The following is a 25915-nucleotide window of genomic DNA, read 5'->3' as shown; positions in this document are numbered from 1 at the left end:
AGCCTACTCACGAATCTGCACCTCACCCTAAATACCTCTAGAACTGAACTGCTCTTCATCTCCCAACAGCAGATCCCCAAACCCTCCCTTGCAAGTGACCATGCAGATAGCTCCATCTCCTCTCAGCTCTTCGTACGAGACCTTGGTGTCCTGATTGACCAGCAGTTGAACCTGAAAAAATATATCAATTCTATCCTCAAGGAAGGTTTCTATAAGCTTAATGTCCTGAAAAAACTAAAACCTTTACTCCATACCTATGATTTCCGGACCGTCATTCAAGCCACCCTCGCATCCAAGATGGACTACTGCAACTCCCTACTCCTAGGCCTCCCCTACTCCACCATAAAACCACTTCAAATGCTCCAGAATGCAGTCACGAGAACTATCACAAATGCCCATAAATATGACCATATTACCCATATCCTTAAAGACTTGCATTGGCTCCCAATCCCCTCGCATATCCTCTATAAAACCCTCACTATTATTCACAAATCCATCTACAGACACAACTCCAACTGGCTCGACGAGCCGTTCCATCTCACACTCTCAGAGCGAATAACATAGGAACCCTCCATATCCCATCCCTCAAGAAGGGACACCTCACCTCCACGAGGGACCGAGCCCTCTCCATCGTCAGACCTACCCACTGGAACTCACTACCCACAAACCTCCGACTTCAGCCTTGCACCATCAAATTCAAAAATAAGTTAAAGACCTGGCTCACACACATACATATCGCTCCTTCTTACTGAGACTGACTCACACACATACATATCTCTCCTTCTTACTGAGACTGACTCACACACATACATATCTCTCCTTCTTACTGAGACTGACTCACACACATACATATCTCTCCTTCTTACTGAGACTGACTCACACACATACATATCTCTCGTTCTTACTGAGACTGACTCACACACATACATATCTCTCCTTCTTACTGAGACTGACTCACACACACATATACATATCTCTCGTTCTTACTGAGACTGACTCACACACACATATACATATCTCTCGTTCTTACTGAGACTGACTCACACACACATATACATATCTCTCGTTCTTACTGAGACTGACTCACACACACATATACATATCTCTCGTTCTTACTGAGACTGACACACACACACATATACATATCTCTCGTTCTTACTGAGACTGACTCACACACACATATACATATCTCTCGTTCTTACTGAGACTGACTCACACACGTACATATCTCTCGTTCTTACTGAGACTGACTCACACACGTACATATCTCTCGTTCTTACTGAGACTGACTCACACACGTACATATCTCTCGTTCTTACTGAGACTGACTCACACACGTACATATCTCTCGTTCTTACTGAGACTGACTCACACATATACATGTACATATCTCTCATGTGCTATTCTTATGGGGACTGTGAATCCATTCCACCCCTCACTCCACACCTCCATGCCTCTGTCTCAACCTCCCCTCCATGTCCCACGACCCCCAGAAAAGCAGAGAAATCTGAAAGAAGAGGAACCTGCATCCCTGCTAATTTCATCCGTGTTCCCATTCTCATTTATTCTTTTTTTATATGGCCCTACAACAATTTCCATGTCTAAGCAACACAAGCATTCAAGGGTAAGGTTTTCTGACCTCCGCATTTTCTCCACAGCATACCTATTACCTGTGAAAGTGACAGCCACTGTGAACGTGAATGAGACTGCATTCCTGTCTGCTACCATCCGGCTGCAGAAAAACGTTGACGTCATGTGGAAATCCAATGGTAAGTGAATGTGCTTGCATGGAGGAAGTGACCTTGCACATCCTCATCCTGGGGGAATTCTACAGAAAAGGACAAGGCAGAGTTTCTGCAGAATTTCCACCTTCGCTTGCAAAATTAGAGGGGCCTGTCGGGAAGACGGGAGAGAAAGCAGGGCAAAAGGAGCTGCTGGGATCCTGTACAGACACCCACAAGACTCTCTCTGCCCCCCTTCCTCAACATCTGCACCTGGCCTTCTCCTGAGCTGCTGTCAGAACAGCTGTCTGGGTCTCAGAGCCTGAGCTGAGCAGAGCCCAAACACCTGTGCTGTTCTTGCAAGATTTTGAGAATAGCACAGATGTTCAGGCCTGGATTTCTGCACAGGCAAACTAAGCCTCCTGTACATCGAGGGATAAAAAATCTGGCGGTGGCGCACAGAGCATAACATTTGTGCATCCAGCCCTACAGTTCTCAGCAGCCCCCGCCCCCCCCCCCCCAATCACCAAATTTCACTCACCCAATCTTCTCAAAAGAGAAGGAAGAGGATGACAGGACCTTTCAGTTCCTCCTCTGCCAGGCTCGGCGCATCATCCAGGCCCCAGCCGGGGAGCTGCAAGGTCCCTCTCTTCCTCCTGTTTTATGATAGGAGCAGAGTGGTGGGGGGCAGGGGAAAGATTGCACGTCCCCCCTGCCACCAATGCTGTTCAAGACCAAATTTTGCAGGCCTTACTGTGCCTGCAGAGTCGCAGGAGAGCAAGGGCCCTGCCTGTACATTAAATTCCCCAGACTCACGAGCTCCTCGTGCAATTCCTTACAATCAGCTCGTGATTGTACTATTTCCAACAATTTTGTGTCCTCTGAAAATTTGATGACCTCCATTTCCCAGACGATTTATAAATGATATAAAGGAGCAGCGGTCCCAGTGCAGATCCCTGAGGCCACAGCACTGTCCACCTTTCCCCTTTCACAGAACTCAGCATTCAGTCTTACTGCTTCCTATTCAACCCCCCACCACATTGATGTAGTTTGTTACCCGGGCTAAGGGAGGGGCAGTTAACCACAGAAGAAAATATGATGATAAGATGTAAGAGAGTAAGACTGTGTCCCCACCCCAATACCACACAGCAAAGGACAATAAATGGTTTTACTATGAAGTTGTGGTAAAGTAAAAAGAATGAAGAGGTGAAAAAACAAGATAAGTAGGACATGCACAACATTATATACACAGTAATAAAAGCAGTGCCAAATACGGTCAATCATTATGCAATGTAAATACGGCAGATGCATACCAGATGCTATACACCCCAGGGTTGTGAAGGAACTCAAAAATGAAATTTCTGATCTATTAGTTAAAATCTGTAACCTATCATTAAAATCATCCATTGTACCTGAAGACTGGGGGGTGGCCAATGTAACCCCAATATTTAAAAAGGGCTCCAGGGGTGATCTGGGTAAACTATAGACCAGTGAGCCTGACTTCAGTGCCGGGAAAAATAGTGGAAACTATTCTCAAGATCAAAATCGTAGAGCATATAGAAAGACATGGTTTAATGGAACAGTGTCAACACGGATTTACCCAAGGGTAGACTTGCCTAACAAATCTGCTTCTTTTTTTTTTTGAAGGGGTTAATAAACATGTGGATAAAGGTGAACCAGTAGATGTAGTGTATTTGGATTTTCAGAAGGCGTTTGACAAAGTCCCTCATGAGAGGCTTCTACGTAAACTAAAAAGTCATGGGATAGGAGGCGATGTCCTTTTGTGGATTTCAAGCTGGTTAAAAGACAGGAAACAGAGAGTAGGATCAAATGGTCAATTTTCTCAGTGGAAAGGGTAAACAGTGGAGTGCCTCAGGGATCTATACTTGGACCGGTGCTTTTCAATATATTTATAAATGATCTGGAAAGGAATACGACGAGTGAGGTTATCAAATTTGCAGATCATACAAAATTATTCAGAGTAGTTAAATCACAAGCAGACTGTGATACATTGCAGGAGGATCTTGCAAGACTTGAAGATTGGGCATCCAAATGGCAGATGAAATTTAATGTGGACAAGTGCAAGGTGTTGCATATAGGGAAAAATAACCCTTGCTGTAGTTACACGATGTTAGGTTCCATATTAGGAGCTACCACCCAAGAAAGAGATCTAGGCATCATAGTGGATAATACTTTAAAATCGTCAGCTCAGTGTGCTGCAGCAGTCAAAAAAGCAAACAATGTTAAGAATTATTAGGAAGGGAATGGTTAATAAAATGGAAAATGTCATAATGCCTCTGTAGCGCCCCATAGTGAGACCGCACCTTGAATACTGTGTACAATTCTGGTCGCCGCATCTCAAAAAAGATATAATTGCGATGGAGAAGGTACAGAGAATGGCAACCAAAATGATAAAGGGGATGGAACAGCTCCCCTATGAGGAAAGAGGTTAGGGCTGTTCTGCTTGGAGAAGAGAGGGCTGAGGGGGGATATGATAGAGGTGTTTAAGATCATGAGAGGTCTTTAACATTACCCAAACACTAAGAAGATCCCATGCTACTGATGCAATTAATAGCAGTGGCCATTCCCTAAGTAAACTTGATTAATAGCCGCTAATGGACTTCTCCTCCAAGAACTTATCCAAACCCTTTTGAACCCAGCTACACTAACTGCACTAACCACATCCTCTGGCAACAAATTCCAGAGCTTTATTGTGCATAGAGTGAAAGAATTTTCTCCAATTAGTCTTAAATGTGCCACATGCTAACTTCATGGAATGCCCCCTAGTCCTTCTATTATTCGAAAGTGTAAATAACCGAGTCACATCTACTCGTTCAAGACCTCTCATGATCTTAAAGACCTCAATCATATCCCCCCTCAGCTGAGGTTGTAATAAGAGCATTTGCCATGACTGAGCTGCGCACATTCGTGGTGCATTGCAAATTCTTTTTGTGCCGTGCTTTTCTGACCATCTACTCTGAGGGATCCAGAATAAAGCTCCTGCTGAGCCAAAATTGACTCTGGCAAAAGCACAGGAAAAGGCTTTGGCAGCTGAAATGCGACCTGCAGCACACAAAAGAAATCCAGGTTAAAAAGACCGCTGAGGACATGGTGAGCCAAAATAATAAAGCCACCCAGCAGCCACCCCAAGGGGGCTCTTCTTCTAAACTTGTGTTTGTTTGCTTGGTTTTTCTAAAAAAAAACCCGATGGTACCATTACAATAAACATAAGACCCTACTGAGTGATGCTCCACAGTGTAGTTTTTTTCAATACATTTGGTAATCTATAGACACAACATATGCAAACATACCATAGCAGGGCCATTATCTTTACCCCCCATGACCTATCTCCCTCGTTAATATCGTTAGTCTCAATAAGGAACCCAAACCTTCTCATACATGTCCAACTGGTTCCCCAGCATAAAGGTAAGCTTTTCAATTGTAGCGATCTCAGCAACCTTGATCTACCATCCACTAAGGGTAGACGAACCCTTCCACTTATGGGCAATCATTAGCCTTGCAGCATGTAAAAGGGTCCAACCAGTTTTCTGTGTCCCCATTGCCCAACTATTAGGACAGATCACCAAGAGAATCAGCTGTACATCTTCCACCAATTGTTGATCACAAATACGTGAGATACAGTCTGTAACTTCAGACCAAAATCTCTGTACTTCCCTGCACCCCCACCACATATGTATATGACCCAATTTTTTTTCTGCATCCTCTCCAATAATTCTTACTGGAGTTGCCTGGTTTTTTTTTCTATGTTCTTTGTTTTGATATATTCTGTGCAGCAGCTTGCACATTAACTCAAGCCCTTTATCACATGTTGTAATCTTCCTTGCCTGTTTTCAGATGGACTTCCACATTCTTTGGGCTAGTTCCACCCCCAGATCTATATTCCACTGATGCACCAACGTATTTGAGGTGCCTTTTTCACAAACATTTGATCAAAAAGCTATATAAAGTACCGAGATCAAATAACAAGCTTGTTTTTTACAACACAGCACCCCCTCTATCTCTTTATTCTCCTCTCAGGAGTTTGCTATGGGATAAGTCATGTCGTAATTATAGATAAAGATATCTGCTGTTAGCCAGAATCTGAAATTACTCCATTAAATCAGTAAAAGTTTTAAACCACACATCCTCCATTGCCCCAAAAATCTCAAATCCCATGCTTTCCAAGACCCAATATCTGGTGAAAAAGTACAGTGAAAGATATGTGGATTTTATACCAGAGAAGTCATATAGAACCAAGACAAATCTATTGGGCCAAATCTTCTCTGCACAGCCGTCCACACTCGTAATGTATGTTCAATTATGGGTTGACTACCAACCATCATTCTGGGTATATTGGAGGACCGTGGCATATGTAACAAGGCTGCCAAACTATACCCCCCTGTCTCCTCCAGGGGATCCCATGCCTGCAATGGGTCAGTCCTAAGCCAGACTCGAAGACAAGTCAGTCTGCATGCCCAATAATACCACTGAATATTAGGGAGTCCCAGACCACTCCCTACTTACATTTCACTATCGCATCTTATTTAAGTCTGGGTGGTTATCCACACCAGACAAAGTTAGACACTAGTCCCCACAACATCTGCAATACTACCACTGGTACGTCACATGGTAGATGCATAAATGGATAGATCAGCCTTGGCAATATTGCCATCTTTATCAAATTCACTCAACCTCGTAAGGGTATAGGTAACGAGGTGCAGTTATGGAGGTCCACCATTATTTTGTTTATAATAGGGCTCTAATTATCTTTATACAAGGTTTTGTATTTTTTTGAGATCCATAACCCCAAGTATTTGAAACCCGACCCAGTTTTATGGAAATTCTCTGCTTCCTGTTGAATCTTCCTATTTGGGCCTATCAGCATCGGCTCTTATTTGGAATAATTTGTCATATCCCAAAACTACTCCAAACCTATTTATTAACTCCATCAAGGCAGGCAATGATTTTGTTAGGTTTGTTAAAAATAATAAAGTATAATCAAATCTTGTGACAAGTCTCATTACATCTAAAACCCTCAATACTCGCAGAATATCGTATTGCTTGAGCCAGTGACTCGATCACAAGGTCAAATAATAAAGGGGAAAGAGGGCATCCCTGTTGCATGCCATGGCCTATTTTAAAAGCTGAGGAAAGAATACCATTCAAGATTATGTTTGCAGTTGGATTCGCATATAGGGCCCGTATCCATGCTATAAATGAGTCCGGAAAACCAAAATGTGACAGAATGGTAAACAGTTTCAGCCAGGAGACTCTGTCAAGGCCATAGATATTATAGCCCCAATTGCCTTTTCTTTCTGCTATATGTAAGATATTAAATAAACATCGCATGTTATTTGTGGAAGAGCGTCTCATTATTAAACCTGTTTAATCAGCATAAATCAACCTGGTAATAGCCTCCTCCATACAGAATTGAGGACTTTCGTCAACAGTTTCATGTCCATATTGATGGAGCGAGAAAGGGCATTATGACCATACTCAAGTGGATCTTTTGACTCTTTATGTAGTAGAACTATCAAAGCCTCCAGCAAAGATCCTGTTCTAGCTCCAGGTGTTCTCATATAATTAAACAATGCACAGAGCTTTGGAATGATTTGCTCTGTGAAAAGCATTGTAGAAATCCTGAGGGAACCCATCAGGACCCGGAATTTTGCCCCCTACCAACTGCCTTCACAGCCCTTGTTATCTTTACCATAGTTATATTCTGCTTTAAACAGCTCCACCTCATCAACATCCAATTTTGGAAGCTCTAGAGGCTCCAAGAAAAGAGTTCATCGCTGTCAACTCCAGCTCTGGCTGAGCCTGCTAAATCACAGCAAAATCGGATTCAAACCTTTTTATTGATGTCTGAGTAATATTTTAATATCTCCATTCATATTTTGAATCCCTATTATAGTGGAATTATCTTGCTGAGATTTAATAGCCTTGCTAACAAAGATCGTGCCTTCCCCCATGCTCATAATATTTTTGCTTCAGAAATCTCATTGATTTCTCAGTTTTACAGACCTATAGCTTTCTCAACTCTTCCTAACTAGGTTTAATTTCTTAATAGTCCTAACAGATCTATCTGCTTTATGTTTCAGCTCAGACTTTTGAGTTGTTGTTCTAGCTTCTCTTACTTAGCCCTTCTCTGCCTTTACTGATAACTAGCATACAAAATTATATGCCCGCCTGAACCTTTCAGGTCTTCCTCCATAGAGTTGGGTTCATAATTTACTGCTGAATTGTGTGTATCAAAATCAGCCATTATCTCTATTATCTTTTCCCAAAAGACCTTTTGCCCCAGCAAAGAACCATTGAGTCTACAGTGTCTATCTACTCTTTATCCTCCACACACTTCTAAAGTCAGTAATATTGCATGATGATTAGATATGGTGCAGGAGAGAATATCTGTCTCCTTCATAATTGCCACTATTACTGATTTACATAAAAAGTATCTATTCATCTATATGACTTCTTCTATCTGGGGGAGAAAATTGTAGTCTCTACTGATTGGATTCCTTTTCCTCCTAATACCTGACAGATCATACAATTGCATCAGATTTTGGAGACCCATTCCTGAAACTGCTGAGTGACAAGGTCCCTAATTTGTGCAGCTTAGAGTCAATACAAAGATTCCAGTCTCCTCCCATGCATAGCCCAGTAGTATCACACCCAGCCAGTACCACCCTCAGCGTGTTACAAAAGTCCTTTCGGCCCATAAACGTCGCCAGTGCTAGCGCGTTCCCATAAAGACTACCTTCCACAATTATGTAGTGTCCATCTGGGTTGCCACAAAAATCTGTTTATCTGGAAGGGCAAACTTTTATGTATGAGAATACACACCCACTTGCTTTTGATGAGAAGGAAGCAGCATACATTTGCCCTACTCATGCTCACGAGCCTCCAAATGAGTCTCTTGTAAAACACAATGTTGGCTCCTTTATTCTTCAAGATTCGCAATATCCTAGCCTTCTTCACCAGTGTAGCTATTCCATGGATGTTCAACGATACAATCTGTGTTTCAGCCACTACTCAGAAACTGTAAATGTGCAGCTGGAAATAAAGAATTGCATTATCTCAATATCTGCGCCAATCCCGCCACTGTCAAAATAAAGCGATGATGTATCTTTAGAAAATGTCTTTTTTTTGGTTTGACGTGGTCCCATTTTGAAACCAAACCCCAACAGTTCCCCCTCCCCCCCACACCCAAAACTTCAAACACAGTGCCCCAACCTCCCCACCCCCAACTATCATCTCTCCTTCTCTCTTCCCCCTCCAACCCACACTTTTCCCTGAAACCAAATTGTTCCTTGGAAAAGCTCCGATTGACCCAAGTGTCTTCATGAAGGTTCCATAACTCATAGTCTAAATCCTGTGTCCCACATCAGATATGATCTCCATCGAGACTGTCCCAGACTGGTAATCCCCAGAGACCAGTACAATGTCTGAAGACATCCGCTCAGTCTCCGAGCAAAGAAAAAAAGAATGTCAAAAAAACCCAACCCCAAAACGTTTGTAGTGTTCCATGCACTTTATTCAGCAAACGCGTCATCCCAGCGCACAAGCCAGCAAATCATTTCTTTAAAAGTAAGCCCTATTCGCATTAAATTCCCTTCATTCTTGGTATTATTCCGGCTCTTAGTAATATCATTCATAGCAATATTTTGGCCACCGTATGAAAATGGATTAATTCTATCGCTCTCATGCTGTTCTGCTGATCAATCAGTCAAAAATCACTGACTGTATCCCAGATTTTCTCACCATGCTCCATATTTTCACCTTCTCGACCGCACTTCCAGCACTGGGATTAAGGAGGTTTTAAAAAAGAACTCATGTAAACGTAAAAAAATAGGACAACTAAAGGTTCCCCAACCAAATGCATATTTTAATACAACAGTCAGATGTTAAGCAGCAGATCAGCACACAGCTAATTGATGCCTATCCCTCACTCCCTCGGCCTGACTTTTTTTTATTTTTTTGCCATCCCAAAATTCAGTCTGTTGGCGCCGCCATGCGTATTTTACTGCTCAAGTAGAGCCTCCAGGTTCCCCTTGTTCAGAATTTCTTGGAAGCCACCATAGTTTCAAATCTATGAGTTTTCTTCGCCACAGACACCCAAAGGCGGGCGGGATAGAGCATAGCAAAGCATATTGAATGCCTTTTGCCTTCAGTGCACACTTCACCTCCTGAAAGGCCCAACTCCTTTTCTGAATACCCTGCAACAATTCTTGAAAAATGTAGATCCTTTGTGTAATATCAATATCTCTGTCAGTACTCATGCTTTAGCCATAATATGTGCTTTATTCAGCATAACTAACTATACCACTGTATTGTGACTGCTCTTGGTCTGCCTAACGGTGCTGGAGGAGCGGCCAGTACTAATTACTAAATGAGCCACTCATATTTTATCCAGCTCCAGACCCAAGACTTTGGGAAGTTCCCTCAGCTGCTGAACCAGCCCGACCACTCTTATGTTCTTTTACATCCCCTGTTCTCTAGGTCATCCAGTTTTTTGGCAACTGCATTAACATTTCTTCTTCAATGCCTCCATTTTCGCACGCACCTGGGTAAGGGCCATTTCTATCTCCTCCACCCTCACCTCCATTTCACGTATCTTCGTGGTGTTCTCCTGCACGGAAGACACAAGATGCAATTTTCTCTACCACAACCGCCAGTTTTGAAGTTATTTTATCAGTAAGCTGCTTGGAAAAATGATCAAACATTTTTTGCATGGATTTTTCCCAGTCAGATGGGATTGGTAAAGCAGGCCACTCATCCTCTGACTCAGTTTCCTCCACTGGACATTCCTTGTCCTGCACTGTTTTTTGAGATGCACACTGTGCTTTACCTGACTTTTCTACCCACGTTGTCATTATCGACTTTTTAGACATCTTTACTCTATTTAGTTGTCAAAAACGGGAATGGCCCGTTACAGTTATAGGGCTGAGGGAGCTGAGCTTGTCCACGTCTGCCAGCTAGCAGCACATCTTGTCCAAACTGGTGGTTAAGCTGCAGAGAACAGCATCTGTACGCAGATTTATGGGGCAGAGTGTAATCTTTGTAAAATGAAAGGCCACATTGAAGGAGTTTGCAGCTCTAAACTCAGTGGTGAGAGATAAACGGGAAAACAAGGACTCTGATTCTCAAACAGTCTGCTTGACGCAATGATGAGACTGGGAAACTTCATCATATGCAGACTGTACAGAACATGGAGTCACAAAATACAGAAGTGTTAACAGCAGCTCCATATCAGTGCTCGTGAACGTGAAATGGAGATTGGGTCCAACGTGTCAGTTTCCTGGGTAGTGACTCCCACTATAGAACCCAGCATCAGGTACTTGTAGTTGGAATTATTTCCCCTTATGTGCATCAGTTTGTACTTTTCTATATTAAATTTAATCTGCCGTTCACATGCTCAGTCTCAAAGTCCTTCACAGTTCTTCACAATCTGCTGCTGTTTTAACAAATTTGAATAATTTTGTGTCCTCTGTAAATCTGATCACCTCACTCATCGTTCCCCTTTCCAGATCATTTATGAATATGTTAATCAGCACTGGTCCCAGTTCCAGTACCTGTCGTACTCCACTAATGATCTTTCTCCATTTGGAAAACTGACCATTTACTCCTATGGTCTGTTTTCTGTTTTTAATCAGTAACCGAGCCACAATAGAACATTTTATTTATTTAAAAATTTATAGACCCACAGTCTGAAGTACCTGGCAGACTACAATAAAACATACATATTCAAAAATGATAACATGAAATTAAAACATTACTTACATAGTAAAAAGTCATAAAATTAAAAAATAAAATTTACTGAATAACACTGAACAAACTATAACGAGCTGCTAATAGTGAGATGTTTAAACTGCTAAAGGTGGAGTAACAGATAATTAAGTGAATTTCGCTGGGTAAATTGTTCCAGAGAAATAGGCCTGCAATGTAGAATGTCCTGTCTCTCGTTTCATTCAGTCAAACGAGCTGATGGAACATCCAACATTGCCTCCTATCCCATGACTTTGTAACTTTCTGAGGAGTCTCTCATGAGGGACTTTATCAAATACCTTCTGAAAATACAAATGCACAATATCAACTGGCCCACCTTTAACTACATGTTTATTTACACCTTCGAAAAATTCTAATTGATTGCTTAGACAAGACGTCCCCTTGCTAAAACCATGCTAACTCTTCCCATTTGTTTTTTTAGAATGGCTTCTACCATTTTATCCAGTACAGAAGACAGGCTCAGGGTCTGTAGTTTCCTGGATTATCCCTAAAGCCCTTTTTAAAAATTGGAAAGTGGCCAATATGATACCAATCTCCCACATCAAGCTGTTTTTTAAATGAAAGTTACAGAATACTAGTAACAGGTTAGTTCTTTGAGAGCTCAGGCTGGATGCTATCCGGTCCTGGTGATTTGTTACTCTTTAGTTTTTCAATCTGTTCTATCATATCTTCCATTGTCACACAGATTTGTTGTAGTTGCTCAGAATCTCCACTATTAAATAATCTTTCAGATGTGGGTATGTTCCCAACATCCTCCTCCATAAAGTTCGAGGCAAAGAATCTATTAATTTTTTTTGCTATGTCCTTGTCTTCTCTGATTAGATTGACTACCAATCACTGCTGCCCCTTTGGAAAAAAGAGTGATTTTTGCAGAGAGAAACTAAGTCGGAGAGGGAGAGATACAGGGATATAGTCCTGAGGTGTGATTTTTTAATTGCAGCTGCCACCTTGCTGCTAACTAAGGAAAAGCAGTTCCTGGTAACTGAAAGTTTTCTGGTAGCTGTATTCGATGGGGGGGGGGAAAGGCTGATGTGCACGGAGCAGGAGAGAGACCTTGGGGTGATAGTGGCTAATGATCTGAAGTCGGAGAAACAATGTGACAAGGCGATAGCAAAAGCCAGAAGAATGCTGGGAAAAGGGAAGTGATTATCCCCTTGTACAGGTCCTTGGTGAGGCCTCACCTGGAGTACTATGTTCAGTTCTGGAAACCGTATCTACAAAGAGACAGAGACAAAATGGAAGAGGTACAGAGAAGGGCGACCAGAAAGGTAGAAGGTCTTCATCGAATGATTTATGAGGAGAGATTGAAGAATCTAAATATGTACACCCTGGAGGAAAGGAGGAGTAGGGGTGATATGATTCAGACTTTCAGATACTTGAAAGGTTTTAACGATCCAAAGACAATGACAAACCTTTTCCGTCAAAAGAAAATCAGCAGAACCAGGGGTCACGAGCTGAAGCTCCAGGGAGGAAGACTCAGAACCAATGTCAGGAAGTTTTTCTTCACGGAGAGGGTGGTGGATGCCTGGAACGCCCTTTCGGAGGAAGTGGTGAAGACCAGAACTGTGAAGGACTTCAAAGGGGCGTGGGATAAACACTGTGGATCCATAAAGTCTAGAGGACGTGAAGGAAGAGGGGGTGGCTTGCGGGAATGAAGGCTACTACCTGGAGATAATACCCTTATTCAATAAACATACACACGGTCAATGCGACGCCAACATTGCTCTAAGCTTCAACGGTAAGAGGAAATGTGAAAAAAAAAAAGAAGGATTTGCATTCACAAAAAAGTGGGGTGTAGCTTGCTTGTTACGGCGATTACTACCCCCAAACCAAATAAGTCTGATACTTCACTTCCAACGCATAGCCTGCCTGCTTCAATGGCAGGAGAGAAAATCTGATACTTCACTTTCAATGCATAGCCAGCATAGCTCTCTGCTTCAATGGCAGGGGAGAAAGTCTGTTACTTCACTTTCAATGCATAGCCAGCATAGCTCTCTGCTTCAACGGCAGGGGCAATGTAGAAAAGAGTATCTATATATATAGACAACAACCAACAAGGACTAAATTACATAGTCGAGTAAACAAAAGCATGAGTGTAGCTTGTTTATTGAGGCGTTACTACCCCTAACTAAGCTACATATTCAATTAGATGCAGTTCCACACTGCTCTCTACATTAATGGGTGGGGTGGAAGGGAAATAAAACTAAAAGGTACTAAGAGCCAAGCGTAACAAGTAAGAGGGAAAAAAAAAGTGCAAAGCTTGCTGGGCAGACTGGATGGGCCGTTTGGTCTTCTTCTGCCGTCATTTCTATGTTACTATGTTTCTATGTTTCTATAAGCTAATTATCCTGAAAAAAAGTACTTACCCAGTAGTTCTGAGACAGACAGTTGTTTTGTAGCAAGGGCAAGTATGGTGATTTTTTAAAAATAAACTTTGGTTTGTTTTATTTTCAAGTTATCTAAACAGTATTAGCACAGTCCTTACATCCATTTAGTGAAAGCAAATGGTAGATTTGGAAGATTTGTTGAAATTTTATTTAAAATAGAGAAGAAATTTTATTTCATTTTGTGACCATTCAGACAAGGCAAGTTGATTGTGGACCTACTGGAATACTGAAACATTCATGGATTTCGCAAGCATCAACAACTGTTTCATCAATCATCTAGACTGCAGAGCAGTGCGTCTAAAGTATTCAACAATCACAGGAGATGACACTCAGAAGTTAGGATAATATTCCAGTGAGAATCATCTAGATACTGCAGAGCAGTGCGTCTAAAGTATTCAACAATCACATGATGAAACTCAGAAGTTAGGATAATATTCCAGTGAGAATCATCTAGATACTGCAGAGCAGTGCGTCTAAAGTATTCAACAATCACATGATGAAACTCAGAAGTTAGGATAATATTCCAGTGAGAATCATCTAGACTGCAGAGCAGTGCGTCTAAAGTATTCAACAATCACAGGAGATGACACTCAGAAGTTAGGATAATATTCCAGTGAGAATCATCTAGATACTGCAGAGCAGTGCGTCTAAAGAATTCAACAATCACAGGAGATGACACTCAGAAGTTAGGATAATATTCCAGTGAGAATCATCTAGATACTGCAGAGCAGTGCGTCTAAAGTATTCAACAATCACAGGAGATGACGCTCAGAAGTTAGGATAATATTCCAGTGAGAATTAACGTGGGAACTTTGAGAACTAATTTTTAATTTGCCTGCACTCAAAAATGAGAGAGCAAGAGAGGGTTTTTCTTGTTCATAACCTACAGAAAGCTAATTTTTTCAACTTTTCTTCCATGCTCATAAAGTCTGCTTTACTCTAATGCCATGTGCGTCCATTTCCTATAGTGTATAGGAATCTAATATGTTATGTAAATGTGCATGTACTGATTTTGCTTATATTACTTACTATGGAAATATTTTGTGTTTTTTCATATTTCCTGCACCACCCTTTCCTCCCCATCCGTGGGAGAACCTTTACTGGTATGCGTGTGCTATATGTACCCATTCTAATTCACAGGCTGAGAAGTGGGGTTATTTATGTAGCCCCTCCTATTAGTAGGCTTTTACACAAGGAAAGGTTTGTCAAGGAATGTGACATAACTAGCAGAAAGCACCCACTTTACCTTGGGAAGTAACTAAGGATTCACATTGACTATGCAGGTTCATTTCAAAGAAAGAACTCCCTCATTGCAGTAGATTCATTTTTTAGGTTGCTTGAGGTGAAGGCAAGAATCCGCACAACCATTTGCTGCCAAAATGCATTTGGATAGTTGTTTGCAACTCATGGACTACCGGATATGATCGTGTCATACAGTGGGTCTGCTTTCACATCTGAAGACTTCAAGGAGTTTGTGCAAGAAAACTCATTAGAGCTGTCACCATTGCACCTTGCAGATTGTGCAGTCAACAAAACATACATTAAAGAGAATCATTGAAGGTGACTGGACTACTAGGCTTGTGCATTTCCTCATCTTGTAACATGTCACGCCTTGTCCAACTATGGGATGCTGCCTTAAAACATGCTTAGACTTTTCAACTCTGACCTCACTGTGAAATTGCAACTTAAACAGGAAGAGGAGTACACTCAATTATACTACAAGACCCTGAGTTTGCTAGAAATTATGGGGCTGGACCAAAATAGTCTCTATTTCCATCACGATAACTGGACCTCTGCTTTTTACGGTCCAGATCATTGATGGACAGATTTGGTTTAGCCACATTGATGAAATGAAAGGTCACTTGTCTTCAAACATTATAGGGCTTCATGAGAAGTTCCTAATACAGAGCACACTGTCATCTCAAAGGCAGCAATTCTTCCTTTAGCTCCAGACATACTCACCCTGCCAAAGCCACCAACATGTGAGTATGATACTCTCTGTTTATCAGAGCCTGATGTATGGACTTTAGAAGCACTAGTTAAGCCTGGGGACCTGCAGAGACTTCAGTTCCCATGACTGGACGATCATATCACCTAGAGGGTAGGGGGCACACTAGTGGTACGGCTTGTTCAAGGTTTCTGCCAGACCTTGTTCCTGACTTTTGTCTTTTCTGGTTCAGTTCCTACTTAAATGAATGCTTGTGTACATATTAAAAGTTTACTATCTCCTGGCTCTACCTAATATGCCACACAAACCTGAATATCTGCCATTCTACTTTAGCTAAAAACTATTTTGGGTTCGATAAGCCCTAAGATTGCTCTCGTTTTTGTAGGAACCTTCTACCAATTCACATACAAGAAAGACATCGTGGATAGAGTGGTTACCCTGAGTATCCCAAATGTCAGCTTGAGTAAGACGGGAGTTTACAGTGCTGGCTTCATGGGGGATAGTCCACTGGTGGGAGCATTCTTCAGACTGATAGTAAGAGGTAAGCTATGCTATGCTTTCTGAATGGGGTGTGTCCTGGCATTCTGGGAGGGGCTTGGTAACATGGGATTGTGTCCTGTGCTTTCTGGGAGCAGCATGGTGACTCAGCAGTGTGTCTTGCACATCTTGGGAAGAGTGTGATGATGCTGGAGGAGGGACATGGTGATACCATACTGTCTCCTGTGCATCCTGAGAAAGGTATGATAATACTGAAGTGTCTTTTCTGATCAGGCAAGGTAATGCTGGGGTGGGATGTATAGTCGTTGCATCATTCGTTTCATTTGTTTTGGCCATTTGCATGTATCTCCCAATAGGAAGGTATGCACACACAACTGATTGTTCACGCATGTTTGGGTAGGCGCCCACATGCACTCATATAAGTGGTTTTGTGCACGTTCATGCAGATCGCAAGATATGTGCACAACTGCCGAAATGAATGAAACGAATGGCCTTAAGCAATGAATGCACATCCCTAACTGGGAGGGGGATGGTGTTGCCCGAGCATGTCCTTGCTTCCTAGATGGAGGGTGTGCTTTGATGCTGGAAGCTACTTCAGAATTTGGGGATGTGATTACACTGAAGGGTGCCTCTAGTTGCTGAGAGAACATGGTTTATACCAGGGGTTCCCATCCTTTCAGGAAACATGGACCCCTTTTCAGCTTCAAAAAGTTTCACATACCCTCTCACACCTCTCTTTAAGCTTTGCATGCCATAACAAGAAAAGTAATGATATGCGCTCCAGAATAATTTATAATGTATAAAACTTTGATCTAAACTGAATATGTGGGGAGGGCAATTTCCAAAGTGATATAAAAAATTACCCTCGTAATTGAAGGTTGAGGCCATTGCACCTTCCAATCCAGCTGCAATGGGGAATAGGAAGTGAGTTCAAAAAAGTTCCAGATTGGCAGAAAATCAGCACCGGACCTGCTGACCTGCAGTCTAATTTTCAAAGGGAAACTCGGGCTGGTGGGGGAAAGCCAGTGCTTTTGTTCCTGGGTACTTTTCATCAGATTTGAAGCAGGTGAAGAGCACATGAGAGAAAGTGTGCATGAGGATTTCAGAATTAAATCTCTGCAGGTACTTTTACCCTCCGTGGCAGGGGAGAGTCATTCTCAGAAGGGCCTTTTGACCTAGGTAAACAGATGTTTACCCACATCCCTTCCTGAAAGCTGACCCCTTTTGACCTAGGTAAACAGATGTTTACCCACATCCCTTCCTGAAAGCTGACCCCTTTTGACCTAGGTAAACAGATGTTTACTCACATCCCTTCCTGAAAGTGACCCCTTTTGACCTAGGTAAACAGATGTTTATCCACATCCCTTCCTGAAAGCTGACCCCTTTTTGGACGGCTTTCTTATATACTTTTATTTTCTTTTATGATTCTACAAACACATACAGAAAATGATAGCCACAAAATAATTTAGAAAAAGCAAAACAATAGCCTCTTTTTTTTTTCCCACTGGGGAGAAGGCTAATGAGATCTCCGTGTCTGAGTAAGTGTGCATGTAATATCACCATATCCGTCCTCATCCCTGATCCCTGGCAGTCATCCTTCCCTTCTTCTCTCCTCTGTCCCTCCAGTAAGGTTCCTGGGGTCCTCTCCTTCTCTCCCATCCTCTCTCTTTCTCCTCCTTTTCTTCGCTCATTCCTTCTCCCCTCATACTATCAGTGCCAGTCCCATCTCCTCCTTTCTTCCTTTGAGTCGTTCTGCTCACTTCTCTCTCTCTCTGGCAGTAGTGGGACATATTTCTCCCTACTCTGGTAGCCCAGCTTTCCTCACTCTCTCACAGCTCTTCCCCACATCCTCAGCAAGTGCACAGCCATGTACCTAAATATTATCAAACCGTTACGAACACAAATGAAACTAAGCTTAAATATCAGAAAACAGAAATCATCCTTTTAGAAAGGAAAGTTTCAAATCTAGATAAAAAAATTAATAGTATCCCAAGGCAACCTCTCGATTAACCCAGGAGATAAAGTATGAGACCTTAGAGTCTGGATTGACCCAGAGCTCAATTTAAAAAACATATATCTATTAAAATCAAGGAGGGATACAGTAAACTCTTGATGCTTAGGCGATTAAAACCATTATTAAATCCAGATGATTTTAGAAGAGTATTGCAATCCCTGATATTTACTGGTACAGATTATTGCAATTCATCCTCTATTCGTCCTCTCCAGATTTTACAGAACGCAGCTGCATTGCTTACCCATTGAGTATGGGGTTCAGTATAAAGCTCTTTGTATTCTACACAAAGCAATTTATGGCGAGCAAGTAGACTGGATGAACGCGGTCATTTGATTGCCCCCTCTGCAGCGAAACTTAAGGTCTGCGAATGAAGGCTTGCTTTCAATCCCCTCAGCGACCTCTGCATGACTCACCCTTCTTAGAGCAATTTCACTTGCAGGACCAAAACTATGGAATGCTTACCTGTAGACTTAAGATTACAAGCAGAACTCAAAACGTTTAAAAAGACGCTTAAAAACCTGGCGATTTGAGCAGGCTTACACAATAGGTAATGGATAACTTTTAGCTTCCAGTTTATTTTTTAAGTACCACAGTTTTACAGCTTAATTTTATATGCCTATACTTTATTTTTTATTGGTTATTAAACTGTTTTATGGCTAAGAAGCTTGTATTGTTTTATTTTATTTTTATGTCTTATTCAGTTTTATGACTAATAGTTCATCTTATGTTATTTTTATTGGCTGTTTTTTGGTATGAAATGTTTGTAAACCGTTGGATGGCTAGTTATACGACGGTATATAAAAACCTAATAAAGAAATAAGGTTTCATTTACGCTGCGTCGGGAAGGGAGAAATTCCACAGCAAATGCTTGTAGCTTTGATTCTTGCTGTTTAAATTTAAGGATTGGTAAAGTATCTGAGGACTTTTGCACAAGATATTCCTTTTGGATTTTTTTTCCTTCCAGACACCTCATTTCATTTATTCCTTTCCTGGTGAAGGTGACGAGGCTGCAGTTCTAAAACAGCTGCACATAGATGTTTTGGATGAATTACAGTTTCAATTCCAGACCATATCATAGTATGGAGTGCTTCTCATATCCTAGGGGAACGGGACAGCAGTGGCAGTTACATCGTAGTCCTTGTAGACACAATGGCCACTTTTCATATCCCTGATCCTAATGCATCGCTTTCATGTCTCCTGATGGCCGTGTCCTATGAGGATGCGGAGGATGGGCTTCATCTTGGCTTCCCTTGACCACTGGCATCCCCCAGGACTCATCATTGTCAGCAGTGTTGTTTGTGCAGATTGGCCTTGAGGAGATGTTGTTCTCGGCAGGCCTGGGCCTACACAATTCTCTCTCTGTGCACGCTGCAGTTAATGTAAAAACTACTTTAGGTTTTATTTCCATCTATATGACTGCTATTAAGAGTTTATCACTCAATCTGTTAAAAAAACCCGAGATTTATTTAACAATTTTTATATACCAACTTTCCATGCGAGCATATCAAATCGGTTTACAGTAGCTAATAAATATTCATTTAATAATATTTGCATTTCCAAAAGAAGAAAGGAAGCAGATCTCCTCCATTATCATCGTATTCCAGGCTTGTCCCTCTGCCTTTGTTAGTGAATTAAACAAAACCTAGGGATTACTTTTGACTCCAAAGCTTTCATCCAGTCTCACATTAAAAGTCATCCAGCAGTCGTGCCCAAGCCTAAATCATTCCTCAGAGCAAATGATTTCAGAGCGCTCTGCAGTCATGAGTAATCTCTCAATGAGATAGGATTAGTTGCCTCATGCGTGGAAGGCCCTGCAAGTCACTCACTATTCTGCAGGCACAAGGTCTTACGTATTCCCCTGTTTTATACTCAATGCACTACCAAGCCCCTCTAGATATGAGTTTCCTTACAGGAATGTGAGGTCTGCTCGCCAGTGTTTACCCCACATCTGCAGTCATTAGTAATCCCTCAATGAGATAGGATTTAGTGCCTCATGCGTGGGAAGGCCCTGCAAGTCACTCACTATTCTGCAGGCAAAGGTCTATGTATTCCCCTGTTTATACTCAATGCACTACCAAGGCCCCTCTAGATATGAGTTCCTTACAGGAAATGTGAGGTCTGCTCGCCAGTGTTTACCCCCACATCTGCAGTCACAACTAGCACCGGCTGGAAGCAGCCAGGATAGGTCTTCAAGAAAGCACTGAAACTCGCTTATTTAAGGAAGCATTCATTCTAGCTTTCTACATTTGATTCTGGCATTAGGCACCTAGATTCCTAATTTTACTAAATGATGTCTGGTAATTATATTCCTTGCTCTGATTATTTTCTTAAATAATGGTCCTGTCCTAAAGGCTTTTGTACTATGTGATTTTTAATTGTATATTATTTATTGTAACCGTTAGGACCTCTGATTCACAGGATATACATTTTAAAGAAATAAATATATAAAATAATGAAAGCATGGACAGATTGTGGAGCAGAGCACCTGGCAGTGTATTTGTCCTGCTGTGGGATGCTCCTCCGTTCTGACCTTTACCGCAGTCTCCTAACTCCTGTGTCTGTCTGTCCTGCTGTCGGATGCTCCTCCGTTCTGACCTTTACCGCAGTCTCTAATCCTGTGTCTGTCTGTCCTGCTGCGGGATGCTCCTCCGTTCTGACCTTTACCGCAGTCTCTAATCCTATGTCTGTCTGTCCTGCTGTGGGATGCTCCTCCGTTCTGACCTTTACCGCAGTCTCTAATCCTATGTCTGTCTGTCCTGCTGTGGGATGCTCCTCTGTTCTGACCTTTACCGCAGTCTCTCCTGTGTCTGTCTGTCCTGCTGTGGGATGCTCCTCCGTTCTGACCTTTGCCGCAGTCTCTAATCCTGTGTCTGTCTCTCCTTGTGCAGGATGTGTGGCTGGGAAGTGGGGTCCCTCCTGCCTGAAGGACTGCTTGGACTGCTTGAATGGGGGAATCTGCCATGACGTCACGGGCGAGTGCGTCTGCCCCCCAGGCTTCATGGGGACTCGCTGTGAGAAGGGTAAGTGCCAGCGAGGATGCAGGTGCAGGGTGGAAAGCCTGGCGGCCATGCTGGCACCTGAGCTGCATTATGGCGCACAATAGTGGATGAGCCCCCAATGTAACACTGGGCTCTCACTTATTCCTCCTGTCTTTTATTTCTGTATTGATGGAAAGTGTGTAGCAGATTGCGGCTAGGATCAGGTTTCTGCACCGGAGCGCATTAGGACTGTATCTGCCCGGGGGACTTTTTTATACCGGCCCACTGGCGGAAGCAGCGGCTGTCAGCGGGTCTGACAACCCATGCTAAATTTTACCAGCGTCTGTTATCAAACCTGCTGACAGCCACGGGCATCGGAAAACAGATGCCGGGTTCAAAAAAGGTTTGGATAAGTTCTTGGAGGAGAAGTCCATTAATGGCTATTAATCAAGTTTACTTAGGGAATAGCCACTGCAAATAATTGCATCAGTAGCATGGGATCTTCTTAGTGTTTGGGTAATTGCCAGGTTCTTGTGGCCTGGATTGGCCTCTGTTGGAAACAGGATGCTGGGCTTGATGAACCCTTGGTCTGACCCAGCATGGCAATTTCTTATGTTCAATGTTGAACACAGGTAGAAGGTTTTAGACTTGCGTGACTGCCCAAGAATCATTTACATAGGTTGTCATGGGAACAGCAGGATGTGACCCATTTGCCCTCACTCTCCAGATAGTCCTTTGTTCTGTTAAACTCTTACTGGTCACGATAATTACCACATCTGTGGCTGAGTTTATAGAAACGCCTGAGAACAGTGCCTGAAGCTCCCGCCATTGCTTCCTTTTTTGTGACCAATGAATAGGCCTCAGCTTTCTGGCACCTGCCTTTATAGATATCCAGGGAAATTCTGCAAGTCGTGCTCAGAGAGTCACTTATTGCTCATAAAAGCAGAGGATTCTGGGGATTTCCTTCTCCATGTCGGTTTTCTGTTCAGGCCCACTTCTCAGATCATAAGAACTTAAGATTTGCAATGGGTACAGAGCAGAACTAGAATTGTTTATATTGTAACACAACATGCAAAACAAATATGTAAATTCAGATTCATTAATAACAAAATTAACTCCTTCACTGCCAAGCACTTTGTGAGTAATACAAACTCCTACAAAAAATAATAAAAGAACATCTAGAACCTTGCCATACCAAAACAGCAGCAGCAATGCAAACATTACACCAGGCCCTAGAACACTAATACACCACCTACTGGGCAAACAAGCCAGGCTGCTCCAAAACCCTACACAGAAACTACACGCTAGCCGAAATACTGCACCTCTGTCACACATGCGCATCACTGACAGAATAAGAAACTATAAATTAGAAATAGAAACACGCAGACAAGATTGAAATGGAAAACCTAAGAAACCAGACTCTGTGAATGGTGGAAAACTGAAGAAGAAGTAAAACACAAATATATAAGAAATGCACATTCCCAAGGATGGAATATTTCAATCGCTGAAAGTCAAATTTTTTTTTTATCTTTGTTGTCTGATCTTATTTTTCTAATCAGCTGGTCACAGTCTCTTTTTTTTCCCCTTGTCTGTCTTTACCTAATTCCTTTTTCAGGTCTCTTTTTTTTTATTCTTTGTTTCTTCTCTCTTCTCCTATCTTCTTCTTTCCTTCCTCCCTCACAGACGTTCCCGCTCCCACACACTCTCTCTTACCCAGGTTCTCACCTATACACTCTCTCTCTTTTTCTCTCTCTCTCTCTTTCATACACACACACACACAAATGATATCACTCTTACATGATCTCTCTCACATGCAGGCTCCCACTCCTACATGCTTGCTCTCTCTCACATCCACAGGATCTCACACCCACACAGGCTCTCCCCTCCACATGCTCTCTCTCTCAAAAACACAGGCTCACTCCCACATGCTCTCTCTCTCTCTCACACACACACACACGCTTCTTACTCCTATGTTCTCTCTCATGCGCATACACACATACACACACAGGCTTCTCACTCCCATACTCTCTCTCAAACATAGACACAGGCTTCTCATTCTCATGCTATCTCTCAGGCATACACACATACACATACACACAGGCTTCTCACTCTCATGCTATCTCTCAGGCATACACACACAGGCTTCTCATGCCAATGTACTCTCTCAAAAAACATATAGGCTTCTCACTTCTGCAGTCTATCAGGGCTTTCTCTCTCTCCTGGGCCTCCATGCTGTGACAGGCTGCCTTCTTGGGCTGCAAGGGATGAGCTCCTCGATGGGCCTCCTCTTCTCAGTGCCACACAAAGCTGATTGGATGCGCCTCAGCGCAACGTGGGAGAGCCTTGGCCCACCCATTCTCACCTGTGGCTACGCCCCTGGGAGACGTTGCTTACATGGTCATAGGTAATTCCTAATATACTCACCAAGTTTTATCACTTATTAAATTTTGGAGCTAGTCCCAGTATAATCGAGCACTGGAATGAAGATTTGAATCTCCAGTTAGACGGCTCTGATTGGCAATTGATCTGATGTTCCATCAGTAAGTTATCAATCTGTAATAAGATCCAGGAGTCGCTATAGAGATTGCTACATCCCTCCTATTTCTCGAGTCCCCTGGGTTGGAGGCATTGTGGTGCACCGGGGCGTTGCACACGTGGTGGGGCTGGAAGGTGGTTATGGAGATTATCAGGAGCTGTGTTTGCTGGACAGATGGGTGGAACAGGATTGGTTGCACATTTATTGCATGTGGGGAGAATGACCGTAGCGGATTTTTGGAAGACCTCCCCCTATGTGCCCTTTTGGCAGACCATGATTTCTGATCTGGACCACATTACTTTTGCTCTGAAAGGTAAACGCCAAGGTTATGATGCTGTATGGGGAAAATATTGGTCCTGGTGCAATCTGAACATCTAATGGTGCATTAATTCCTTTTGACTTATGGAGGTCCATTTTCAGCAGGCAGGTTAGTGAATAAGTTAGCCGCATAACTTGTCCTGAATATTTAATGGGATACATGTCCTGCTGAATATAAGCAGCCTAAAGTTATTAGGCTACATGTAACTGGATAACTTAAAACCTAATTGGCCATGTTTGAATATAGCCGGTTAGATTTTTAAGTTCTCTGGCCTCCAGTGCTACTTATCTGAATATCTTCAAAGATGGAAAAACACTGCTACCTATGTAAATGGGCTTATGGCTCATTTCACTTCTTCCTCTCTCCAAAACAGAGATGGGACCTGGTCAGCCCCCACAAAATCCTCTAACTATCATTACATGGCCCGGCCCGCCAACCCCGTTACTGATATCAATAATGTTTTAATTCCCCTTCCACCCTGGACCCCGTCTCTATTTCCCCTGACTTTCCAAATCCTGCCAGCAGCGAGGTATTACCTGAGCTGGTGCTTCAGCACTGACACAGCCTGTCAGAGGCAGGCTCAGCGCCGGAGACTGAACAGTGAGGCAGGGAAGGGGCCTTAGATTTGTCAGGAACTGGGGAAGCGAGAGCCTGTTCTGATGGGATGGGCTGCGCCTTAGCTGAATGCAGCCTGGCTGGCGGCACCGAGAGTGAGCAGATTCCCTGCCAGCAATGCTGGCCTCAGCTGGACTTGTGCAGGATAAGGATGAAGCAGCTCTAACCTCTTTGCTTTAAAGCCTGTAGAGAGGGGAGATTTGGACGGACCTGTCAGGAAGTGTGCAGCAAAGAGCACAACTGCAGCGGCCTGACTTTCTGCCTGCCAGACCCGTACGGCTGTTCCTGTGCCTCCGGCTGGACTGGATTCCAATGCAATGAAGGTAAGTCTGGTTGGCAGCCCTCGCCTTTCCCTCTGATGTGTGGGACTCTGTCCCTGAGAATTGTGCAAGATTTATCCTACTCACTCTTGTGTGGGAAGCCTTGCATTTTCTCTCTCAGCTTTGGGGAATGTGAATCTCTCATCTCTTTGTACTTTGCATAGTGCAGGAGGAAGATATTTCTGTATCTTCTGGCTTTTTGGACTTTCCAGTTCAGATTTTCTCTGCATATTTCTCTTTCTAATTTGTACTGCCTTATTCTGCAGTTAGGATAATGTGTGACTGCGGTGAGGGATTGTGCTAGTGGTTATGTAAGGACCCTCTATGTCCTTATCAGGAGAATGCGCCTCTCGCAGAGGTGAGAGTAGATAGGCAGAGGGACTCCCACAGTGGGTGAGGGATTGTGTTAGTGTGTATGTAAGGACCCTCTATGTCCTTATCAGGAGAATGCGCCTCTCGCAGAGGTGAGAGTAGGGAAGCAGGGACTCCCACAGTGGGTGAGGGATTGTGCTAGTGTGTATGTAAGGACCCTCTATGTCCTTATCAGGAGAATGCGCCTCTCGCAGAGGTGAGAGTAGGTAGGCAGAGGGACTCTCACAGCGGGTAAGGGATTGTGCTAGTGTGTATGTAAGGACCCTCTATGTCCTTATCAGGAGAATGCGCCTCTCGCAGAGGTGAGAGTAGGTAGGCAGTGACTCCCACAGCGGGTAAGGGATTGTGCTAGTGTGTATGTAAGGACCCTCTATGTCCTTATCAGGAGAATGCGCCTCTCGCAGAGGTGAGAGTAGGTAGG

The 25915-nt window shown here is 42.9% G+C and overlaps 1 protein-coding gene across 3 annotated transcripts in view; it reads left to right on the top strand.

Moving 5' to 3' along the window:
• Positions 1 to 25915, top strand: part of TIE1 (tyrosine kinase with immunoglobulin like and EGF like domains 1) — a 150168-nt gene that overhangs the window by 15124 nt on the left and 109129 nt on the right. For all 3 annotated transcript variants that reach the window (XM_029618099.1, XM_029618098.1, XM_029618097.1), the window contains 4 exons: positions 1659 to 1769; positions 16228 to 16383; positions 21243 to 21374; positions 24985 to 25125. In XM_029618099.1, the coding sequence (XP_029473959.1) occupies positions 1659 to 1769; positions 16228 to 16383; positions 21243 to 21374; positions 24985 to 25125 (540 nt within the window). The remainder of the gene's footprint in view (positions 1 to 1658; positions 1770 to 16227; positions 16384 to 21242; positions 21375 to 24984; positions 25126 to 25915) is intronic.

Source organism: Rhinatrema bivittatum, chromosome 10, assembly GCF_901001135.1.
Source record: "Rhinatrema bivittatum chromosome 10, aRhiBiv1.1, whole genome shotgun sequence".
In the NCBI taxonomy this organism is placed as follows: domain Eukaryota; kingdom Metazoa; phylum Chordata; class Amphibia; order Gymnophiona; family Rhinatrematidae; genus Rhinatrema; species Rhinatrema bivittatum.
The sequence above is the reverse complement of the archived record's forward strand: the minus strand, read 5'-3'. Positions and strand labels throughout refer to the sequence as shown.